The sequence below is a fragment of the Heloderma suspectum genome, chromosome 4, assembly GCF_057233095.1.
Source record: "Heloderma suspectum isolate Gila_16-S chromosome 4, 16-S_ref, whole genome shotgun sequence".
NCBI classification, from domain to species: Eukaryota; Metazoa; Chordata; class Lepidosauria; order Squamata; family Helodermatidae; genus Heloderma; species Heloderma suspectum.
Genome location: NC_139461.1, coordinates 8,409,805 through 8,428,132, shown reverse-complemented (window position 1 = coordinate 8,428,132; position 18,328 = coordinate 8,409,805). Strand labels below are relative to the sequence as shown.

Here is an 18,328-nt window from a genome sequence, read left to right as displayed (position 1 = left end):
TAGAAGCATCACTTCCAAATCCGGGGAAGTACTAGTTCCCCTCTACTCAGCACTGGTTATGCCTTATCTGGAGTACTGTGTCCAGTTCTGGGCACCACACTTTAAGAAGGATGCAAGCCAACTGGAGAGGGTTCAGAGGAGGGCAACAAAGATGATCAGCGGAGTGGAAACAAAGCCCTATGAAGAGAGACCAAAAGAACTGGGCATGTTTAGCCTTGAGAAGAGAAGACTGAGGGGAGATAGGATAGTGCTCTTCAAGGACTTGAAAGGCTGTCACAGAGAGGAAGGCCAGGATCTCTTCTTGATCATCCCAGAGTGCAGGACATGGAGTCATGGGCTCAAGTTACAGGACGCCAGATTCTGGCTGAACATCAGGAGAAACTTGCAGTTAGCGCAATATGACAATGGAACCAATTCCCTAGGGAGGTGGCGGGCTCTCCCACACTGGAGGCATTCAAGACGAGGCTGGACAGCCTTGTGTCAGGGATGCTCTGACTTGGATTCCTGCATTGAGCAGGGGGTTGGACTCGATGGTCTTGTAGGCCCCTTCCAACCTTACTATTCTATGATATTCTGTGGCGCTGTGACCCTGCCGTAACCCTCCAGGGCATCTCCTGCACGAAATGCCCTTTGTTCCCTTTTTAAACAGGTCGCAGATAACGAGCTATCGAATTCCTTGTTGTGTTCCGCTTCAGTTCCCTCCGTGAAAAGAGCTGACAAGAAGAGGAGCGAGATCAATGAAAGATAATGGCAGGCTGATACGTCGGGGAAGGGGTCGGGGGAAGCCCGGAGGGGAGGGAGGAAGCACGTGAAAAAAAGGAGCCGTGGGCATCCGGCATTTAAGAGGGAAGCAGAAAGCCCCGTTTTAAATGCAGGACTTGGAGCGGGTGTAGAGAAGAGATGCACTAAATTCGTCAGTCTTCAAGGCGCCGGAAGACCGTCCGCAACGGAGCGGCGCGGCCGTCTCCGCCGAACAGCGACTACTCCGCGAAGAAAGCACTTGGGAGAGGAAGAGCTGGACCGTGGCAGGGGCCGCCAGCAGCAGACCCGGCCCGAAGCGATGAGCCGCAGGGCCGCGGGGAGGGCCCCAGCCCCCTTCCGCTCGCCCGGTCTGCCGAGGAAGGCGATGCTGGGCGGCTCCTGGGCCGGCAGCCGCCCCGCCCCGCGAAAGTCACGCGCCGCGCGGCTGAGCTCTGCGCGGCCAGCCAGGAGGGAGCCGCCCGAGGCCAAGCCCAGGGCGGGCGGAACGGCCGCAGCTCCGCTGAGGGCGCTGGTGCCGAGCGGGCCAAGGCTGGCCAGTCCGCCCGGAGTCCGCGGTCCCGGCCGGGCGAGCGGCGTGCCCCTCCCAGCCCCCGGCTGCTCGGAGGAGGGCGCGCGGCTCCCGCGTCGAGGAACCGTGAGTGCGCCCGCGCCCTCCGTAGCTGCGGCCGCCGCTGTTTCCCTGGGCAGGTCCCGAGGCCCGCGCCTCGAAGCGCGGCCTCCGTCGCTCGAGCCGCGCCTCGCGCAAGGGCCCGGGCGGCCGGGAGTCGCCCGGAGGGAGCCCGCTGGGTCTGCGCGTCCTCGGCGAGACCCTGACGAGGAGCTGCGTGACGGTTCGGCCGTCCTCCGCGCGCAGCAGGCGGGGCGGCCTTGCTTGCTTCCTGCTGCGCCGCCTTCGGAGCGCTGCCCGCAGGCCCGGCGCCTCCGCCCGCTGCTGAGCGCCGGCCCGGGGCCCTCGCGGGCCGCTCGGGTGTGCCGCCCCTGCCCGGGGAGCTGCGTCCGCAGGCGTGCACGCGGGGGGCCTCGGACCGGGGTCGCCGCGAGGCGGCCTGCTGGCGAGGGCAGAGGGGCGCCGCCTTCCTGGGCGCTCGCGCCCGCCACCCCCGCGACGGGGAAGCGGCCACGCGCCGGGCCCCTCGCGAGGAGGGCCGCCGTGCGCTTCAGCCCAGGCCCGCGTGCGCATTTTCTTGCTGTGCCCTGCAGTAAGCAGCAGAAAGGGGCGGGGGGCGGGTGAAGGGACGTGGTTTCGGCTGCCAGCCTATGCACGCGTGCCTGAGAGGACGCCTCACGGGGCACAGCGGGAGTTTGCCTTAAGCAGGCATGCCTGCCCTTGTGCTGCAAGGCTCCAGTCCTGTGCGAACTCGCCTGGGACTAAAACCCCACTGAACGCAGAGCGCAGGACAGGCAGGCCTGGCGTGCTCTGGTCCACGGGCTCACGAAGAGTCGGACACGACTGAACAACAACAACAATCCATTTGACAAATCCCCTGCTGGAGCATGCAGAGCAGACGGGCAGGCCTTAGGGGCCGCGGAAGCTGTCAGAGCAGACGGGCGGGCCTTAGGGGCCGCGGAACCTGCCTCGTAGGCCTTGCCAACGCTGCCCGGCGGCAGAGGCTCTCCGGGGTTTCGGGCAGGAATATTTCTAGCCCTACCCGGAGGTGCTGCAGGGGATTGAACCTGGGACCTTCTGCGTGCAAAGCGGGGGCTCTCCCACTGAGCTGTGGCCCCTCTGTGCCACTTACGTCCAAGAATATAGGCCTGAACTGTTACTGACCTTTTTTGTTCACTTGATGGTCATGCAGAAGATGGAGGCTGAAAATTAGGGTCTTGTGTTCCCTCAGTGGGCAAAAGGCGTGACCCGAGGCTATTCAGAAGGCCAATACACGCGGACATTTTATTAAAAATCAATGCAGGAAAACAGTGAATGTTTTTCAGCTTACGGAAGATGAGAGCATATCGCATAGGAAATATCAAGACATAAGAAACAAAAAATAGAGGAGAATACATGTGAAAGAACACTACGTGCAGAAATAAGATGTGAAACATATAAATTAATACAGAGAAAATATAGTCATTACAATCGTTCTCGCACCAATTCTGTGAGATAGGAGGGATCCTGAGTGACCAGAGGTCATCTGATGAGATATGGGAGGCATCCTGCTCTGGCTCACAATATGCTCATCCTGCTCTGGCAGCACAATATGCTGGACCAGTCCCTAGCGCTGTGTGTGCATGAGAGAGAGAGAGATGCATTGTGTGTTCTGTGTCTGTGTGTTATATGTTGTAAAAGGAGAAGCTTGTGTTCATATTGAATTCCAGGAAAGCAGGGAAGAAGATTTCCACTAAAATATGTAGTAAAGATGTTTTTGCACTACCACTGTACAGAAAACAGCTGTTTTTTTCTTTGTCTGTGTGTGCCAGGGTTGATTTGATTTAAATCAAATTGGTTTAGGGCACAATCCTATGCGATAGTCGGCCACCTCTGAACACGGAGGCGGCTGGCTATCCAGTGCAGGGCGGGCGGAGCACAGAGGGGTTCTTCTCCGACCCACTCCAGCCGCCTTGCATTTGCAGATAGCCAATTTCAGCTACCTAGCCAGGGTGAGTCGGAGTGGGGGGGCAAAGGCTGGATGGCGCATAGGAAACGTCGTAATGGCACTTCCATGGTCTCCACACACCAGGAATGCCCCCTTTTTGCCCACGCTGCGCTTATGAGCACGGACAGGGAGACGAACTGCGCTGCCTACCAGCAGGAGGGGGCAGAGAGTGAGGGCCCCAAGCTTGGTTCCCAGAAACTAAAAAATCCTATGGCCACCTAGACACTGTCTAGCATACATAGGATTGCTCCCTTAAATTATGACTTAAATCGCTTCTCTGAAGGACTCACTTTCAATGATTTAAATCACAGTTTAACTCACTAGTGAAGAAGATTGTATGTAATTAATTTTTTAGTAGAAGTACATTATTGTTTAATATTCAGGGATGTAGGTTTGATTGGAAGGTAGGTTTACAGTGGAGGACGCATGCAGCGGAAGTTTCCTCAGGAATCAGCACTGCATGAATATGTTCTGTTCACTTTTGCTTTCACTTTCCGTTCCCCTGCCCTGTGCATTTGTATCCAGATTCCACCTCCTTGCTCAGATCTACTCCATCTCCCCAAATTCTGCAGTCATTGACCTTCTCTATCTTTGCACTTGGAGAGAGGCAAGGCCTTGGGAGAATGAGAGAGAGAGCGAGAGCATTCGATTCCATACACCACCTGCAGTACAGAATAGGACTGATCAGGTTATCCCTGTCTCCATAAACTGCTGTTAACATATTCATAGAATATAATTAGGAGTTGCATAATTAGTATTCATGATGATATCTTTTTAATAATTGTTTTAAGAACATTTTGAAATCTGATCTAAATAAAAAAAAATCCGATTTAAATTTTAAAAATCCAATTTTATTTTTTTAAAGTCTATGATTTTATCAACCCTGGTGTGTGCATGCACAAATGTTGCACATGAGCTCAGTACTGGGGGCAGAGGAGGGGCCCCACTGCACACCACGAGCCCCATGGCCCATCGACGCAGTGCTGCAGCCCTTCCACAGGAGTGCCTGCAGCGAGGGCTGAGCGTCAGGTAGTGGCAGAGTGGAAGTGGATGCCAGACATGAGGAGGCCAAAGCAGACAGACCCGCAGGGAGCTACAAGACTTTCAGCCTTTTTGTTTGTCCTGGCAGCAAGGCTGGGGCCAGGAGGGCAGAACGGCACCTGCAGGGCCAGCCAGCGGGAGCAACGGATCGGAATCCATGCCTCACATCTGGGCCAGGTCACAGCAAGTAGCCAGCGTGCCTGCCGGCCCTCCCTGGGCCAAACTTCTTTTATGCCAGAACTTGCGCTGCCACGAGGGCCAAGCCATTAAGCCTGGAGAGTCCGCTATTTCCATAGGTTTAGGGAAAGCCTCAGAGAGAGAGAGAGAGAGCGCATCCCTGACCCCAGTGGCATCTGAGCGGCCTGCATCCTTTGGGTCAGTGGCCCGCTGGATTTTGCCACCCTGCTCTGTCTCTTTCAGGCTCTGCTGAGGAAAGGGAAGAGCTTGAAAAGCCTTGTGACAAGCTGCATCTGAAAATGTCGGAAGCCATGTTTGCCAGACGGCCAGAAGCTGAAAATCTCAATGTCTCAGGGGAGTTCAAGGTGGAGAGCCCCCCAGAGGTCGGCAAGGATGTCCACTTAGTCTTGAGGCTGACAAATCACACCTCTGAAGCCAAGAGCCTGACAGCTAATGTGGCTGCATCAACCATCATCTACACTGGGACGCAAGTCCAAAAGGTCTGGAAGAACTCCCTCCGTGTGACTCTTGGCCCGAAAGAAGGTAAACCTTTTGTAGAAGTCCAGATCCCAAGGGTTGGCCTCCTCTTCGCCAGACAAGGGGATGGTGGTTAAGCCATAGACCTTGAGTGGGACAGGAGTGATGTTTGGCCACTCTGTGCATCAGCCAGAGATGAGGGCATTCCTGGAGCTGATCACGCGGGGTCTGAAAGACCTGGGAAAGGGAGGGGTGTGTGAATGCTAAATGGCAACCCTCGAATGGAATTCACATAGCTGACGTGAAGGGCAGATGTATCCAAGCCACCTGTCGCCGACTGACCTCAGATTCCTACACAGATCAAAATGTGCTCACTGCATATTATGGTCTTTGAGAAACAAATTCACACAGAATGAGCCTCCCTTCCACCACGTGTGATTCAACCAAACACTGCTTGACAGAATGAGAATTCCACCCATCCCCTCCCTCGACTCCATACTCTCCCTGTGTCCAGTGGTACCAGCAACACCCACCTTCTTGACTAGGCATGCAGCCATCCCCCCTCTCCATTCTTCCAATTCCACCTCCCGCATCATATTGCTCTTCTCTTCATATGGCTAGGGCAATCTGGCCCCTTCCTTTCCATCCCCTTGGCTAAAACTGGTCCATGCTCTGGCCTTCTCCTACCTTGACTACTGCAGCCGTCTCCTCTCTGGCCTGCCCTTGTCTTGCCTCAGTCCATTGCCAAACTCAGCCATGTCTCCTGGCTTAGCACATCTGAAGCTCCTCCACAAATGCCTCCAGTGGTGTCATATAATCACAGAATAGTAGGGTTGGAAGGGGCCTACAAGGCCATCGAGTCCAACCCCCTGCTCAATGCAGGTGTCTTGTGACCATGTCCTTGTTTCCTCTTGGAGGGCTCACCACAGCCCCCCCCCCCATGCCCTCTGTGATTACCACAACTCCATCTCCCCATGTGGGGAACATGAGCGGAAGGGTGCTGCCATCTTGTCCTCCTGTGCACTTCCCAGAGGCCTCTGCTTGGCTAGTGATGTTGGACTTGATAAGACTTCCGTCTGCTCCAGCTTCAGGACTCTTATTGTCTTACTTTTTCTAATGCAGCAAGGGCCCTGTTACATAGGATTCAGCAGAGATTGAAGTCCCTGAGCTCTTCCTTGCACCCTGACCAAAGGAGCGATGATGGATCTAAAGCCCCATGCAGAGCCCACCTGTCTGCATTTGCATCCTGCTCATGGCAGGGTGGCCGGTGGATGAGTTTCCCATGAGGAGTACCAAGGCAGGGGTAAAATGCAGATGTGAGAAAGCAGTGGAGTTTTCTTACAGCTCTTTTACTGGTGTCAGGGTGGACACTGAGCCCATAGAATCCCAGAGTAGTTCTGATTCTGAGGTAGAGCAGCCACTACTGGGAGAGGAGCACGCTCATCCTTCCCAGGGCCAACAGCTGGCAGAGATTCCTCCCACCGGCATTCCTGGCATAGATAGCAGTCCCGGGAGTGAGAGAGACTTGCTGGACGCGCGACGCCGACGCAGGGAGCGGCGCCAACTGGAGGGCGCAGAAAGGAGGCGTAGTGCCTGGTTGGCGCGCAAACAACGGTTGCTCCCAGAGGATCCAAGGGAAAAGGGGAGGGACTCTCCCTAGCCCATAAGTTCAGGGTCTGCCAGTGATTCTCCTTCAAACGGGGACCAACTGTTCCAACTTAGGGCATAGGTACTCTGCTGCTCATAGCTAGTTGCTAACAGTAGAGTTGTTAAGTTTTAAAAGAGGAATAAAGCTTTGAAAAGAATCCCTTTGTCTGTGTCTGGATTTGGCTACTGGATTAGACTGAAAGAGGCCGCCAAGGAGCCCTTGACAGCTGGCTCCAGGTTTCCCGAGACACATTTGTATCCTGCCCTTCCTTCACGGGGCTCAGAGTGCAAGTATGAGTCACTCTAACCATGAGGGGGAGGTCAGAGAGACCAGAGACCCGACCCCCCCTCCCCGAGTTTCGTCCTAAGGCGGCCCCATCTTGCCACAGCCTCAAACCAGTGCTTGGTTACTGCTAAAAGGCTAGGAAGCCTTCAGAGGCTCTTCTGCCAGTTAAACAGCTGAAGACCAAGAACTAGTTCACGCAGCATCAGCAAAGGTTTCCGGAAAAGATCCCATCCCCCAGTCCTTCTAGCTGTGGGCCGCCCCCCCCACACACACACCACCACTAGACATTAGTGAGAGGAGAGGGAGATGCCAAGACACAGAGGCTGGGGGGGAAATGTAGGCCCCCAAATCCTCCTGTCCAAACTAACCCCTTCCCCCAATAGGTGCCTCTGAACTGAAGGTGGCAAATCCTGCTGCTGCTGCAACCCTTTCACTACCCCCATCTCAGGAGAGATCAGAGCAGGGCTTCCTTCTCTAGTGCTGGCAAAGATATCCCAGGCTTTGTCAAGCTAGCACTGCCATGGGGCAGGGTCCCAACAGCTCATGCACCCCTGCCCTAGTACAAGGAGCAACAGGTTCAGAGCTTGGCCAGGCTTGCGTGGAGACACCTCGTGGGGACAACCTCTTCTCCATTGCTGTTCTTTCAGAGAAAGCGTTTCCTATCAAGATCTCATATGATCAGTACAGGCAACACCTGACCTCAGACAATATGATTCAGGCTACGGCCCTATGCCAAGTAGAAGATGGGAGCCTTGCTCTGGTGGAAAGGGTCGTCGTCCTGGACAACCCCACTGTCTCCATGAAGGTAAACATCCCTGCTCACCCGCTCTCTTGCCCAGTCCATCTCCCCCACATCTGCCCGGGAGCATTTAGGTGGCGTATGTGAAAAGGCTGTGAGAATCAGTGCTAACCAGAAACCTCAAGTTGAAGTTTTGGGTGCAGACAGACAGTGGGACAAGCAAGAGCGGCATTTGCCAGGGAGGGGTCACTAGGGTAGAGGAGGGGGTGAGCCATGTCTGCTTAGCCCTCTCAGGTACCTCCCATGTCGGGAAAGGCCTTTGTGGGCTTGGCCCTTCCTTTCCTCCCTCCTTCACTGACCTGCCTCCTGGGCCTCTCCTCCTAGCCCAGTTCTAGGGCAGCCTAGGGGAGAAGTTGGGGTTCCTATGCTCAGCCGAGGCCTTGTTCTGGGCAGGTGCTGGGCAAGCCGAGAGTGGGCGAAGAGGTGAAAGTGGAGGTGACGTTCACAAACCCCCTGGAGGAGGAGCTGAACGACTGCGTGCTGCGAGCGGAAGGCAGCGACTTGATGGCGGACGTATGCAAGATACCGTAAGTACCAGGAGTTCCTGGGAAAGTGAGCTGCTTGCCCTGGCCAGAGGAGGGAAGGGCTACGTGCCCTTGATATTGGAGTTTGGCTTTGGGATTGCTCAGCACTACTGCAGACAAAGCAAAGCCTCTGCTTCAGGGGGCGAAGAAGCAGAAGGACATGGAAACAGGCATCCCTAATAGACCTCATCCTCCTGTGAGATCAGCCCAACTTCCCCGTGTCCTCACATTTCGGATCAGTTATTTATTAGAAAGATGTACGCCGCACCTTTCGATCAAACACTCCCCAAGATGGTTTGCCACACATGCAAAGAACTGCTCGATGCTTTCCCCCTAAACAGACACCCTGGCCAGAAATCCAGTTGCTGATTCGGTGGCTGCGTCTTGTCCCCTCCTCATTGGTGATATGCCCCAATCCATATGGGGGGCCCGTCTTTCAGCAATTTGGCACCCCAGGCACTGGCTTGTCTTGTCTGCGAGCTGGCTTGTCTCTTGTCTGCGAGCTGGCCGGACTCGGTCTGTGTCAAGTCGGGCCAGCTCGCAGATTTTTGCAGGGTGGTGTGGTGTGAAAATGTCATCCACGCAATTTGCAGTTGCATTTTTTTCATTTATTTGCAGCATTTGTATACTGCTCCACATCTTAACATCCTGGGGCAGGGAACAATAAAAATACAAAATAGGATAAAAGAATAAGACATGTTAAAATAATTACTACTTTAAAAAAAAAACAAATCTGCTAAAACCATCGCCAGTCTCTCAAGGAAGGCTTCCTGTAATAAAGATGTTTTCAGGAGGTGCACAACTGCACAACGTTGGCACCTGCCTGACTTCCAAAGTTGGGGAGCTCCAAATAGGGGGGGCCACCACACTGAAGGCTCTTCTCCTGGTGGACTCCAATCGGGCCATAGGTCCATGTGGAACCACCAGGAGCAAGCCTTCTGATGACCTCAGTGACTGGGCAGATTGGAAAGGGGGAAGGTGCTCTCTTCGATACTCTGGTCCCAAGTGGTTTAGGGCTTTGTACACTAGTAGCAAATAGGCAGCCAGTGCAGTTCCCTCAGCAAAGGAGTTATATGCTGAAAAAGGGGCAGCTCCTGACAACAGCTGAGATGCTGCGTTCTGCACTAGCTCCAGCTTCGGAGCAGCCTGAAGGGCAGCCCCACGTAGAGCGCGTTGCAGTAATCCAGTCTTGAGGCTACTAGCGCCTGCACCGCTGTGGCCAAACTACCCAGGAGAGGTCATAGCGGGCGAACCAGTAGGAGTGCACGAAAGCCACTTACATGGTCTCGCAGCTTTTCGCGGTGGGGGGGAGGTACTTCGCTGCTCTCCCCCCGAAGTTCAGGCCGGGGGGGGAGGCTTCCCGCCTCGCCCGGCCGAAATTCAGGCCGGGGAGAAGGCGCCTCGCCTCGCCCGGCCGCGAAATAAAAAGTTAAAAAAAAAAAACGCCCCCATGGGATTTTATCCTATTTTCGCTGTAGTCTGTGTAAAGATTTACGTAGACTACAGCGACCAAATAAGGAACGTGAATGGCGGCTCCCTATGGGGGCCATTTGCGTACGCGCTTTTTTTTTTTTTTTAAAGTCACCTGTGATAGGCTACGTGACGATTTACGTAGCCTCTCACGGCTGACTTTGCAGATCTAGCCCTGATGGGCTACGTTAATCGTCACGTAGCCTATCACAGGTGACTTTAAAAAAAAAAAAAGCGCATACGCAAATGGCCCCCATAGGGAGCCGCCATTCACGTTCCTTATTTGGTCGCTGTAGTCTACGTAAATCTTTACACAGACTACAGCGAAAATAAGGGCAACGCAAATAGCGTTGCCCTTATTTTCGCCGTAGTCTACGTAATCTTTACGTAGACTACAGCGACCAAATAAGGAACGTGAATGGCGGCTCCCTATGGGATCCACTCACCCAGAGCGCTTCTGCCTTGCCAGGATTCAGCTTCAGTTCATTGGCCCTCATCCAGCCCATTACTGAGTCTAGGCACTGACCCAGGGCTTGCACAGCCTCACCTGATTCAGATATCACAGGGAGATGGGGCTGTGTGTTATCAGCATACTGATGGCACTTGGCTCCACATCCCGTAATGACTGCTCCTAGCGGCTTCATATAGATGGTAAACAACACTGGGATAAGATGGAACCCTGCAGCACCCCATAGCTCAGTTGCCAAGGGGCCAAGCTATAATCACCCTATGTTACTCTCTGAAATTGCCCCCACAGGTAAGACGGGAAACACTGCCTTCAGCGCCCATCCCAGGGAGTCGATCCAGAGGATACCATGGTCAATGGTATCAAAAGCCGATGAGAGGGAGAGCAGAATTAACAGGGTTGCACTCCTGTTAATTCTGGTCATCGATCAGGGTGACCAAGGCTGCTTCAGTCCCATAACTGGGACGAAACCCAGAGTGAAATGGGTCTAGATAATCAGTATCCTCCAAGAGTGCCTGCAGTTGCTCCTCTCAAGTACCTTCCCTAGGAAAGGAGTATTTGCAACTGAGTGGCAGTTATCTGATGCCATCGGGTCCAGAATGGGCTCCTTCAGGAGTGGTTGTACGATTGCCTCCTGAAGGACAGCAGGGACCGCCCCTTCTTGCAGGGAAGCATTCACCAGCACCACACTCGGGACTGCCTCTGCCAGCTCAGTCAGGGAGGATGCTGGGCAGCACGGTGGCTGGTACACCAGCAGCACCCCCGGTCTGCCTCTATGGCCTCAAGGCCTGGTCCCAGATGGAGTGGTTTCCTGGTGATATTCGTGAGGGTTCTATGAACTATGGCTACTCCCCCCCCTCCCCCTGGGCCTATATTGGTGCTGCACTGAGTCCCCAGGTGAGCAGAGCTGAGTCATGCATCCACCCTTTTCCTCGGTCCTTCAGGCCCAAATCCAGATGGAGAGGGTGGAGTGCCTGGGACCAGCAAAGATGCCCCATGTTGTCCCACTCGTGTCTTGATTTATGAGGCATCTGAGCCTTACAGTACTGCTAAAAGAGGAATACTCCTTTAGCTCCTTTGAGTTGACTCACACCTGTTTGTTGCTTACATCAGTAGCTGGCAAGATCAGTTTAACCACGGTAGAGAGAGCCCTCTTCTGTCCATAAGGCTAGATGCTTCATTAGGCAATGCAGGACCAGGACAACATGGAGCATGTACTTACCAAGGAAAATTTGTGGCATGCGCCCCATGTTCAGTGATGGGATGGTGCATACCTCTTGCCATACCTAAAACTCTTGGCTGACCAGCCCCTTTGCTCCTCCTCCATAGAATGCCACCAGTGAAGGCCAAGGAGAGCTCCTGTGTCCAGCTTGAGATCACTCCCCGCAGGAGTGGGACCAAACATCTGATCGTCAATTTCTCCTGTGACAAATTTCAACACATCAATGCCTTTGAGGCCATTATGGTTGAGGACTGATTCTGAATCCCGGAGTGTGACCATCCAGGCGATGTCTGGAGTGAGACCACAGCTCATAGGACGAAATGTTTAATATGGAGCTGTGGGAGGATTAAATTGGTATATTATATACAGAAATTCTTGTTAATTGTAATTGTGCTCCTCTCATGGTTGTTTATATGCACGTTGAATGCCTGGATAGGGCTTAGTCTTATCTGGAAAATGGGGTCAGCAGCCCATGCGGGTTGAAGGTGAGCACTGCTCAGAAGAGGCCTAGAACTATGTGTGCACACACCCAAGCCACAGTCCAAACACCCCATGAACAAATTGGAATTGAACCCATGTTGAGGGATTATTGACAAAAGTTAGATTTAAGATTGGGAGGTTTCATTTCTGACATCTGGAGATCCAGGGAACAGAAGTCGGCAGCCTGGGTGGGTGCAACTGACCAAGCTTGGAGATATTTGTAAGACTGTCATTTATTTTTCTTTCATTATTCTTCTGTGCAAGCGTGAGATTTCACTTTCTGTTTAATAAAGCTGCTTCGATTCATTCTATAAGAGTCTCAGCCATTCCACTCCATAGAACAGGTGGCTCCCCACAAATCAAGTGTTTCCTCTGCACGGTGAGAAGGTGGTGTGTGCATGGTACTTCTGTGCCACCATTGTATCCGCACAGAGTGGCCCACTGGAGCTTTTGCGGGTGGTCAAAGACCTATTTTGCTCTGGCCCCGAAAAAGAAGACCAATTTCTGAGACACTTCAGAGAGGTAATGGATCGTATCCACGCCAACTTGGATGTCATCGTTGGTGTAGATCCAGTGGATGTAACTTTGGTCTCTGTTTGTCTGGTTATAATGGATACTTCTCCATTTGTACGGCCCGAAGATGTGGACAGGTGCTGCATCTTTGATCTTTCTGCCTTATAAAAGCGGCTGGGGGAGGGGGGGGCTGGCTGAGTGGGTAAGGGCAGTGGTGAAAGCCTCTTTGCAGCAAGTTGTGATTCCGTCTTGCCTAAAAGAATTGGTGGTAAGATTTTTATTTTTTTTTAAAGAAGCCCTCGTTGAGTCCCACTGTATTGGATCATTTCCAGCCAGTCTCCAGTATTCCGTCCTTGGGAAAGGTGCTGGGGTGTTTGACAGCTTCTCGGCTTCAGGGAGTTACTGAGATCCTTTTCAATCAAGCCTCAGGCCTGGTTCTGGGACTTAGACTGCTTTGGTTGCCTTGGCAGACAATCTACACCAAGAACGGGGCAGAGGGAGTGTGTCTCTGTTCTGCTGGATCTCTCGGTGGCTTTCAGTATGGCATCCTTCTCAGGCGTCTGTCTGCATTGACACTGAGAGGCCAGTAGCTCCGGGTCATGTTGGAGGGGTGATTTCAGCAGGTGGTGCCAGGGGATTCCTGTTTGCCACTGAGGCCATTGGCCTGTGCTATTTAACGTATACTTGAAACCGCTGGGAGAGATTTCCAGAGTTTAGAGATTGGATGCCACCAGTTTGCTGCTGGTGACACCCAGCGCTGGTTTTTGAAAAAGAAATTGTTACTACAATATTGGCAACCCTACCTTCTCCCCCATGTATTTGAATCCGCTTTCTTGCAAGTTGACTTCTGTGATACATGGGATAATAAATACTTAATAATGGTAATCATGGTTTCATTTCATCATGCACACTTAGAGACTAGTCCTATGGGGATAGGCGGCCACCTCCAAATTCGGAGGCGACCTCCTATCCAATGCAGGGCAGGTGGAGCGTGGAGGGCATCTTCGCACTCCAGCCGCCCTGCATTTGCACCTAGGCAGCCAATTTTGGCTGTCTAGCTGCAGTACTTTGGAGCAGGGGGCGGCCAGATGACACATAGGAAGCGTTGTACCGGCCCTTCCGAGGTTCCCTCCCCACCCCCAGGAACGCCCCCTTTCCTCCCACTCCATGCTGCTCTTCCAAGCACGGAGCCAGGGACGATCCATGTGCCTATGAGGCACTGGGGGAGGCGGTTTTCTGGGAACCGACCTCAGAGCACGGGCTCCAAGGTCGGTTCCTGAAAACCGAATAATCTTATGGCGGTCCAGCCACTCTCTAGCAGCAATAGGATTGTGCCCTTAACCTTTTTTTTTTTTAGGTATACACTTCAAACAATAAATGTAGGTGGCCATGTTCGCTAATTAGAAAAATATCAGAATAATAATGGCAAGGTAATATTTCTTTAGGAATAGCCAAAAGTTACAATCTAGAGGGCCAGCTTTTGTGATATCCAGAAGGTTTCTTTGCACTGATTTTTTTAAATGGGAAAGTCTGGAGCTGTCTGTTGGAATCTCTTCCTGCAGTTAATAAAGAAAGGTGTGGATTCGTAAATGGAGGCTGCAATTCTATTAAGACTTACTAGAAAGTAAGTCCCATTGAACAAAAGCCAACTGCTACTCTAGCAAGAAGTGGAGTGGGAAGCGGCTCCAGGAAGTTGTCTGAGGAATGCGCCTGGTATTGTGGTTTAGTGCAGCCGCAGTTCCAGCCTCTCGTTTCTTTTTCCAGAGGCATAAAGCGTGCTACTGAGCAAGGTTTACAATTTTCACACCAGATTTTACACCCCTTTCCCTTCTCCTTCCAGTGTTCTGTCAGGCACAAAGTCAAGTGTTTCTATTTGCCAGCTCTCTTAATAGGTAAAACATCTTCTGCACTTCCGTCTTACGAAATACTTTTTTTTTTATTATGCCAGTGTAACAGAAAGCTCAAATGCACAAAGTGGTGTGGCATGTACCAGTGCAAAACCAGGCAGAAGCTCAGCAGGCAGTGTCATTCCATCTCCTGTCCCTTCCCTGAGAAGCATTGCTAAGGTAGAATGAGAGAAAGGCTAAAAAATCAAGATGCTCCCCCCCTTCCCGTGTTTACACATCTCACTGGTGCTTAGGCTCCTGTTGTGACAGATTCAATAGTGTTCCCTGGCTTCCACTCATCATAGGCACAACATCACAGGAATTAACAGGGTGCAACCCTATAAATGTTTAGAAAGGAGAAAGTCCTACAACTCCCTGGCTGGGGAATGCTGGGAGTTGCAGGACTTTTTTCTGTCTAAACACGCATAGGACTGTGCCATTCAGCTATTTTTGTGAGTGTAAAATACAGTGGAAGCGGAAGCCTAGAGCCTCTGAATGACAATCATCCACTTACGGCTAGAACACTTTACGCCTAGAACAAGAACAACGCGGACGGCTTCTGCTTCCCACACTACTTCTAGGAGGCAGATGACCCCATACAAATATTAACTCTTCATTTAACAGAGTCTGTTTCATGCACTTTGCCACAGTTCCTCACTGGCACAGTACTAATATAACAGCCCTGCAGTATTTTCAGCTTACAGAGCGATTCTGAAATGCACACACACACGTCATCAGCTGGGTAGATGTGTGCAAATCAATTGCTATGTCTCTCTTTGCTCAGAAAGGCTTACTTCTGAGTAAGGCTGCCCAGGATTCCAGCAGCATGCCTGTTTGTTTGTTTGTTTGTTTCCCTCCCCCTCTTTTTCAGTTGTCCACCTGTCAGGCAGAGTGACACTCTCAGCCCCATATTAACTCACAGTTTTCTGCTACCTCTCTCCTACTGTCCCTTTTAAAGCCATCCAAATGTATTAGCTTTATATTTGTCATTAAGGTCAAGAATTTCATCTCGTCCTCCAGCATTTGCCTCAGTTCCTCGGACTCCCTTCCTGAAAACATCTGGTCAGGCACAGATACCTGTCCTACATCCACTGCAGTGAAGATTGCAGCTTTTGAGTTGTTTAAAATGGTTCTTACATTTTAAATAAGTTGAATAAGTTTTTATATTATGTTTTTGATTTGTAATTCTTTTTTAACCACCCAGAAAGCTTTGCTATGAAGTATGTTTTAATTTACATGGACATGCATATTGCGAACCTGTAAACCAAACACATACATGAGGGATCTTTTGGCGTTGAACTCTCGGTACTTTGGAAAACCTGATATCCCCCAAAGCTGAGAGAGTCAGAGGCCACAACAAGGTCTTTGAAAGCCATTTTTAAACTATTATTAAAGAAGAATTTAAAATGTCTTAAAACCACGCATCAGGGGATTTCCATACATACATTTGGGGAATTTGAATCATACATTAATAATCAGAAGGCTAAAGGTAGTAATCATTTTAAGTGAACAGTGATGCTAGGTGCACTTGGATGCATAGGCGTGTGTGTGTGTGTGTGAGAGAGAGAGAGAGCGTTAGAGTTTAGCTGACCATGGAGGAAGGGGGAGAGACTTGGGGGGGGGATTGTGAGAGGGTTTGGAGGAGGGGGTTAGAGCAAATGTAGGGGCCTTGGAAGAAGTGGATGGAGAAAGAGCTAAAGCCAAAGAGTTTGGGACTTTGGACTGGGGTGGAATATTAGGAAAAAAGGAGGGAAAGAGAGAAGGAAAATAGCAGATAATGCAAAGATTTACCTCTCCATATCTGCTGACTTGGGAAGTGTTGAGAAGCTCTGCTTCTTCTCTGGAAAAGAAGGGGAGACAGAGAGAAAAGGGGGGGTTTGCTCTTCTGAGCAGAAAGGATGGAAGGCATCCTCTTTCCTTCCTCTCTGTGTGCTCTATGATTCTGGGTTGCTGTTTTTATCCCTCTTCTCTCAGGATTTAGTGATCAAAATAAAACAAAACAAGTATTTCTTCTAAGATTGCTCATGGATGTTGGAAAATGGATTTTTAGGTGTCAAACATTAAGGGAAGAAAGAAGACAATGGGATTCTCCTTATTTCCTGATGTGTGGAAAGGATGGAAGTTGATGGGTGCATATCTCTGGCTATCACTAGGGATGTACGAAAGTTCCACCATGGATCTCGGGGTGGCTGAATGCCAGCGCATTCAGCCCCCCAAAATTGGTGGGGGAACGGCCCGCCACCCCCCTGGAATGGGACTTACCTGGGGCGGATCTTCCTAGCAGCAGCAGCTCCGGCGGCGGTGCGGCGGCGGCCGGTCTTCCGACCGGCTGCTGCCACCACCATTTCCAGGTTTAAAAAAAAAACGTGACATCCAGCCGCTGGCTAGCAGGGATGCAAATGGCGGCGGCCGTACCCACCGCCGTTTGCATCCCTGCAGTCAGCCGTGATAGGCTACGTAAATGTTTACATAGCCTATCATGGCTGGTTAAAATAAAATAAAAATGCGCGTACGCAAATGGCGGCGCCCATGGGCGCCGCCATTTGCATTCCTTATTTTCGCACGTCTTAGTCTAAGTAAACATTTACGTAGGCTAAGACGGCGAAAATAAGGGGAACGCAAATAGCATAGCGTCTACGCTATTTGCGTTCCCCTTATTTTCGCCGTCTTAGTCTACGTAAATGTTTACGTAGACTAAGACGTGCCAAAATAAGGAACGCAAATGGCGGCGCCCATGGGCACCGCCATTTGCATATGCGCGTTTTGTTTTGTTTTAATCAGCCGTGATAGGCTACATAAATGTTTACGTAGCCTATCATGGCTGACTGCAGGTACGCAAACGGCGGTGGCTACGGCCGCCGCCATTTGCATCCCTGCTAGCCAGCGGCCGGATGTCCGGCTGCTGGCGGAGCCGGTCGGTGGCTCTGCAGAATCGCTGTGGAGCACAGCCGGCCGGCCAGGATTCCGGGTGGGGGGAGGAACGAAGCGCCTCCCGCCCCGGCGAGGATTCCGGGGGGAGGGACGGAACACCACCCCCCGCACCATCAGCATAATCCCCGAAAGGTAAGTGATTTTCGTACATCCCTAGCTATCACAGGTCCAGGTGAGCAAGATAGCCAAGGGGATTTTGGTGATTGTCTTAAACAAAGGTGATAGAAGTGTCATGTAGGCATTCCTGCTTACACAATATTTGGATTGCAGGGTCTCACAGTTTTAAAAGACACTGAATGCTTTATTTTTCTTTCTATTTAAACAAGGTTAGAAATCAGTGTAAAATATTGCATGGTGGGGCTTCTGTGGTTGGTGTCCTGAGGCAAAATCTGAACTTTGCAATATGAACACGGAGGAATTAAGGTAATCAGAGCACAATGGCTGACCAGAAGGTTGTGTGCAAGAAATCTGTAGCTCCACCTGGGATGTGTAAGGCCTCAATATCCTACGGATGCTGCTTTTCTGCTCTTCTCCAAGACCAAAAAGCCCCAGTCCCCTTCCAGATACAGGCCCTATCTTCCCCAGACAGCAGAATTTGGGGGTGCTTTGTAACAGCTTTGGCTATTGTGTGGTACAGAAGTGAAATGAATTCATTTAGTACAATCTCCTTATCTTTGTTTAGTGCACTTTCAACACTGTTGTCATCCAATGGCGACAACAATGGTGCCTTCCTAGCCAGTTTCCTCCCAACCGAGCATCTGTTATTGTGGCTTGGAGTAACCTTCTTGATTCCCCTTTTCAATTTCCTTTTTACTAGTCCCCTCATTTTAGAGAACTTTCCTCTTTTGAAATAAAATGTGACTGTGTTGCACTTCCTTGGCAATTTTCCACACACATACACATGTGTGTGTATATAATAGCACCATGGTCACTGTTTCCAACTGGTCTGACAATTCTCACATCTCATACTAGGTCCATGGCAGCACCACCTAGGATTATATCCAGCCTCACTTCCCCTCTGTTCAGTTCCATGACCAACAGCTCTACGACACA

At 51.5% G+C, this 18,328-nt stretch overlaps 1 protein-coding gene across 1 annotated transcript; it reads left to right on the top strand.

Moving 5' to 3' along the window:
* Positions 1–1,188: 1,188 nt before the first annotated feature.
* Positions 1,189–12,259, top strand: LOC146346520 (protein-glutamine gamma-glutamyltransferase E-like). The gene is made up of 5 exons (XM_084848607.1): positions 1,189–1,396; positions 4,818–5,117; positions 7,632–7,789; positions 8,177–8,310; positions 11,573–12,259. Exons 2-5 carry the CDS (start codon positions 4,874–4,876, stop codon positions 11,718–11,720), a joined length of 684 nt encoding a protein of 227 aa, XP_084704733.1. The 5' UTR covers positions 1,189–1,396; positions 4,818–4,873; the 3' UTR covers positions 11,721–12,259.
* Positions 12,260–18,328: the final 6,069 nt, after the last annotated feature.

Bases quoted from the DNA above. Each gene is read 5' to 3' on its own strand.
- LOC146346520 (XM_084848607.1), top strand. From the start codon at position 4,874: ATGTCGGAAGCCATGTTTGCCAGACGGCCAGAAGCTGAAAATCTCAAT. The intron at 5,118-7,631 runs GTAAACCTTTTG...CTGTTCTTTCAG, and splicing joins GACTCTTGGCCCGAAAGAAG to AGAAAGCGTTTCCTATCAAG. The intron at 8,311-11,572 runs GTAAGTACCAGG...CCTCCTCCATAG, and splicing joins GCGGACGTATGCAAGATACC to AATGCCACCAGTGAAGGCCA.